The sequence below is a fragment of the Plectropomus leopardus genome, unplaced genomic scaffold (assembly GCF_008729295.1).
Source record: "Plectropomus leopardus isolate mb unplaced genomic scaffold, YSFRI_Pleo_2.0 unplaced_scaffold29128, whole genome shotgun sequence".
NCBI classification, from domain to species: Eukaryota; Metazoa; Chordata; class Actinopteri; order Perciformes; family Serranidae; genus Plectropomus; species Plectropomus leopardus.
The window spans coordinates 1-6053 of record NW_024631744.1 but is presented as its reverse complement, the minus strand read 5'-3'; the positions used below and the strand labels follow the sequence as shown (position 1 = coordinate 6053).

General features: G+C 35.1%; 1 protein-coding gene across 1 annotated transcript; it reads left to right on the top strand.

The window, feature by feature from the left end:
* Positions 1-826: 826 nt before the first annotated feature.
* Positions 827-4432, top strand: LOC121938313 (cadherin-6-like; the record flags this gene model as incomplete). Its single annotated transcript, XM_042481577.1, has 3 exons — positions 827-948; positions 3810-3927; positions 4181-4432. Coding segments are annotated over 3 exons (492 nt in total), but the record flags the coding sequence as incomplete, so codon positions are not given.
* Between the last annotated feature and the right edge of the window lie 1621 nt (positions 4433-6053).

Below are 6053 nucleotides of genomic sequence, written 5' to 3'. Positions count from 1 at the left end.
TATTTATGATATACCACTGTATGAGTTTTTTAATTAAATTTTAACAACATAAAAAAATACTATGACGATTCTGACATTTAATGGCATAATATTGCGTGACTTTTTATGGCATACATGGCTACATCGTTTTTTTTAATGAAATTTTTAAGAGATACTATACTATGACTTCTTTTCAATAACTTTATAAAACACTTCTCTATGACTTTTAAGACATACTATACCATGACATTATTTAGTAAAATTTTTATGGTATGCTATACTATGACTTTCTTGTGACATTTTTTATTACATACTACACAGAGGCAATTTTATGACTTTTTTTGGCGTAATTTCATTTTACTTCTTCAAAATCTTTCCTCTAAAAATAATACAATTATTTAACGAGGCGCACTGCTTTAGGTGGCTATATTTAATCGATATCCAAAAACGCATCAGTTCAACATTCAGTCAAATAGGGAGCAATGCAAGAATAAAATTCACTCCCAAGAAAGATTACATAACAAAATAAAACATATGGTTTAAAAAAATAACAAAAGACTGAAAGAAGAAAGAAGATCATAAAAAGGAAACTTTTTTGACATTTTCTGTGGCAAACTATATTCTGAAAGGATGTTAGCATCTTAATTATCTTTCTTTATGTGAGTGAGTTATATATATTCACTTAGATGTCACCACGAGTTTGTGTTGCTGTCAAAAATAATTTCAATATCCCGATTACAGTGTTGTCTAAAAACGCTTCAGACGCCCACACACCTTTTTGCACTTTTGTAAGGTAAAGAAATAATTATCTGCGTAAATTCACTGTTCCTACTTTTGTGTTTCCTAGACAACCCACGCCAGATCAGCCGTGTGCCTGTTTACGTCAGAGTGCTGGACGTCAATGACAACGCTCCAACATTTGCCACCAATTACGAGACGTTTGTGTGTGAGAACGCCAAGGCTAATCAGGTTGGTATGACCAAACGCAAAGCAGTAGTCATGGTTTCATCTCGACTTCTCCGTTAGAGTTCTGTGTCCGTTTCAGTTCGTAATTAGCAGACATCAGAGGGCATTTGTAAATCTGTCACGTATGTTGTAAGCTACAAGAAGCACTAGATGGGTGGGGTAAGTATTACGTCTCGGGGCCTTTTTTTTCTGCAGTAAGCTCACATTTCTGGTTGATAAAAACAGTTTGTATGTTAAATTTAACACTCATACATCCTAATCTTACAGTTGTCCTCTCAGTTGCACTGCTGTCTTTCCTCCTTAGTTGGAAACCCAAAATGCTGAGACGCATAACACATAAACTTTGACACTTTGAGTCTTCAGTTTCAGTATCACTTGTTAATTGCACCACATATTTTGTTTGTTTACAGTCGGGTCTGAACCAAATGTTGCCGTCTAGGCTCACAGAAAGCTCTGACTCATACGACTTTTATTATGTAACATTCAAAGAAAAAACAACTGTTCACAATATTATTTCTTAATTATTGGACCTTATTTACTTAAGTAAAAGTAGCACTACAACAGTGAAGAATACTGCATTTCTTAATTATTGGACCTTATTTACTAAGGTAAAAGTAGCACTACAACAGTGAAGAATACTGCATTCAAAGTTTTCTTTAGTATAGCTTCTAAATATGCAATACTAAAAATACTCATTATGCAGAATGAGACATTTTAAAATAATACAAATGATATAATCGGATGATTACCAGGGAAGTTAAGTTTAGATTATCAGGATTCCTGATAACTAACACCTGAGCATCAGCTAATCTTCCTGGGGTTCGACAAACATGTACAACATACAATATGACAAACAGGTATATACTTATATACTTATATACTGCAGTACAGATGAAACAAAAAAAAATGCATTAACCCCTTTAAAACCTGGTTTCACATCAGTTTTCCTGTGCTTTTACAAGCTTTTTGACCCTTTGCAATCTTAGCAAATTGGTTTGATTTCCTTTAAAAACATGTAGAAAAAAAAGAAAATGGCCAACTTGGTAAAAATAGTCCCAAACACTGCAAGAAATAAGTAAAGGGGGACAAGAAAATTACCTAAAAATTCATTTTAGAAAAGAGGGGAGGAATATTTTAAAAATAGTATCTTGTTTAGCTTTTTAGCTTTTTTTTTTTTTTTTTTTTTTGAATATTTTTAGGCTATTTTCTTGTAACTCTCACTTTTTTTTGGCAAATTTTCAGGTCATTTCTTAAGTTGCTAATTGCTTTCTCCTTGTGTGTTTTAAAAGAAATCAAACCAGTTTGCTTAGGTTTAAATGGCTTAATGCGTAAGCCTTAGTTTAATGCTCCAGCTGGTAAAGATGGGGGGTCATTCTCTGAACTCTGTGTACTGCTGGGTAGCATCACCTATCCTAATATTTATGAACTGATTATATTTCGTGTAAATATAAATTAACTGTAGCTGTCAAATAAAGCAAATGGAGAACAGAGTACAACATTTGCTTCCAAAATGTAGAGGAGTGAAAAAATAAAGTTCCATAAAATGTGAAATACAAGCACAGTACTTAAGCAAATGTACCAATTAGTCTCCATCACTGCTCTGCTGACGTATCTTAGCAACCATGATAATGCTGCAAACTATTAGGTGTACATGTGTTTGCATTGTTTGCGTGTTTGGGTTTATTTCTTGTTAGCTGGCCATTAACTGTTTGTCTTTATAAATTCCCTGAAGACCAACCTACTGCTTTAACCAGAGTGAACAGCTGATGTTAACATGTAAATACAAGCCATTAACAAGCCTGTACTGTTGGTGTCATGTTAATTAAATGGTTTACAGCTAGTGTTGGCCACATATGACAACATACTGAACACTGAGACAATAGAAAACAGAAATGTGTGATACTGTTTCTACTCAGTTAGCTGTTTCTTTAATATCAAGCCATGGTGGGCAAGGTACCTGTTATACAGTATATTCTTTCATTTAAATGTTTTTGTGTTCAGGATTCACATGGTCATGGAAACCAGGAAAAATTATCTAATTTGCAAAAAGCAATTTCCAGGCCCGAAAAAAGTTTCAGCAAACTGAAAATACCCTGAAAGTTTTGGAAAAGTCAAGGACTTTTTATTTTATTTCATTTTTTTCACAAACCTGTATAATAATACATGATGTGTTCAAGGACCGTCGAGAAGTTAAATTTCAACGATAATTTCTGTTTTTGCAGTTTTCGACTGTGAAAAGTGTCATTTATAGTGTGTTTTTGAAAGAAAACATGAACTTTGGAAGATTTGTTTTTCTAATTTAAGGTTTGGAAGGCATATTTTTTTTTTTTAAAGATCAACAAAAATCTTTTAAAAAAACTCCAAAAAGCTGAAAAATCACCCTTTTTTCTTTAAAGATGAAAGAAAAAATGCCAACCTCTATTCTTTAAAAAAAAGAATTTTGCAAGAAAAAAAATCACCTGAAATTTTAAAGAAAAAGAAATGACCTATTGAAAAAAAAAAAATCAGCAGTAAAGTAAATACAAAATACAGTAATTTAAATGTACAAGCCCCTTTTTGCACCACCCTTTCCCTCCCTCAAATAGCAAACAGTCCCTAAGATGTATTTAAATATCCAGTTCTCACCCTATTATGAATTCATGTTTTTTTTTCTTTCTTTTTTTTTTAAATATGTATTTCAAAAAGCTATTATATATGAATGAAAAAGGATCAAGTATCAGCGGTCATTTAATAAAAATGTATGGTCTTGAAAATTTGCCTTGATGTCGTTGAAAGGTCATGGGAAGGTCATGGAAATTAATTGGTAAAAATATGTATGAACTGTATGAAATGTGTGTTGCTCACTCGTCTGTTTCTCCTTTTAGAGGATACAAACCGTGAGCGCCACAGATCCAGACGAGCCAATCGGAGGCCACCGATTCTTCTTCAGTCTTGCACAGGAGGCTGCTGGGAAGGCCAACTTCTCTGTCCGTGATAACAAAGGTAAAACACTCTCAGCCGACGCTCGCAGTCATCACATTAACTTCACTCCTCTCTATAATGCTCCCATAAGGCACTTATACCTGTTGTTAAACTTCGCATCTCATGCTGCACTGCACATGATGTGATTTATAGTTTTTCATCCCGCAGCACTAAAAGCGCATTCACAGAGCAAATGAAATTTCTCGTAGTTTATTGAAATATTCATTCAGGTTATCGATTGCTGCTCGGTAAGCGGACATCCTGTTGTTTTCAGACAACACGGCCTGGATCCTAACACGGAGGAACAGCTACAACAGCCTGCAGAAGAGCATCTACCACGTGCCTGTGGTCATATCTGACGGAGAGTTCCCCATGCAAAGCAGCACCAACACCCTGACCATCAGGGTGTGCACCTGCGACCGCGAGGGCAACATGAAGCTGTGCAACGCCGAGGCGCTCACAGCGAGGGCGGGACTCAGCACCGGAGCCCTGGTGGCCATCTTGCTTTGTGTCATCATACTTCTCAGTGAGTACACACACCAAACATTTGTTTTTTTAAAATGAGCTTTATTTAACGTGGGTGGCCGCACTGGAAATTAGATTTGAGCGTTTCTTAAAGCCACACTCGAGAGCCTTCGACTGCGGCAAAGCGCCTCTCGCAGGTGATAAAGAGACAGTTTTGTATTTCACTCCTTAATTTGATTCATCACTTCCTGTGGGCGGGTAATTCTGCCGCTGACCACAGCTGACATGTTAATTTGATTTGAGCAGCAAAGATCTACAGCATCGCAGTAGAGGGAAGGGAACGTTGTGCTTCATTGCAGACCAACTTTAGGATGGTGCATTTTTACTGAAAACGTCTGCCCGATACAGATGCACCAGCGAAGTAAACTCTATCGCTATCTGTCTCTTAAGTCCGAACAAGGTACAGTTTGTCCAGCAGTCCCTGGTACTTGCATTACAAACTATTCATCCTAAATCGTATCACTATATTGAAAATCTGTCCTCTCCACGATAAAACAGCAAGTTCAGTGCAGTTCAGGGGAATTAATGTTGACTGTTTGAGACTCTTAAAGAAGTGCACCATGACCCAAATCAAATATTTTGCAAAACTACCTTTAGGCTCATAGAGTTTCCAAGGCACTTTCAAATTTGCGACAATAACTAAATTTTCAGTGGCATGCCGATGTAAAAAGCAAGCAATGCAAGAAGGCTCTTCAGCTGGATAAACAGTGATGCTGATTGAATGTAGTTTGACGTAAGCCAAAGAGGCAAGGTCAACTTCATACGCATCACTCAAATTCACTACTCTTATTACCTGTTTAACATTTTAGTGAATATCTTCCATTTCTTCACAAAAACTTCTGAACTGTTAGATTTTGGGAAACTATGCTATGACTGCTTTTACATGAAATCATTTGACATACTATACTATGAAGTTTTGACCATATTTTCAACATACTTACTCACGTTTTGACTGTATTTTGAATGACACGCTATACTATGAGATTTTAGTGATTTAGCTAACACAATTCTACAGTATAGACATTTTCATTAACAGAATGTCATACTATAGTATGAAACTTTTATGACTTTTTGAAAGACATTGAACTATGATGAATTTACATTTACAAACTATACTCTGAGGTTTTGATGATATTTTGAAAGACATTACACTATTTGATTTTTTTTTTTTTTTTAAACTTTTCAACACCACATTGTACTATTGCATTTTTATGAATCTTTGTCTCATGATTTTGGACAACATACTTTAAATGGAAAAAATGGCAGAAAATAACATAGTACAGTACATCAAAAAATGTCAAAATAGCACATGTCAAACAAACATCAAATACAACATAGTATAACCTGTCGACACGTCATATTACAGCGTGTTGACAAAAGGGCAAAAAACGATGTAATACAGCATGTCTAAAAAACGACCGAAAACAACGTAATACAGTAGGTAAAAAAAAAATCAAAATGTGACATGGCAAAAAAAGTCCAAAAACAAATAAGGAAAGCCTGCAAAAAGATGATGTTTTTGCCATACTATAGTATGACATTTTAATTTATTTTTTCTACATCTTATTTTGTGGTGTTTTTGGCTGTTTTTACAAAACCCTTTTCCATGGCATGTCTCGGCA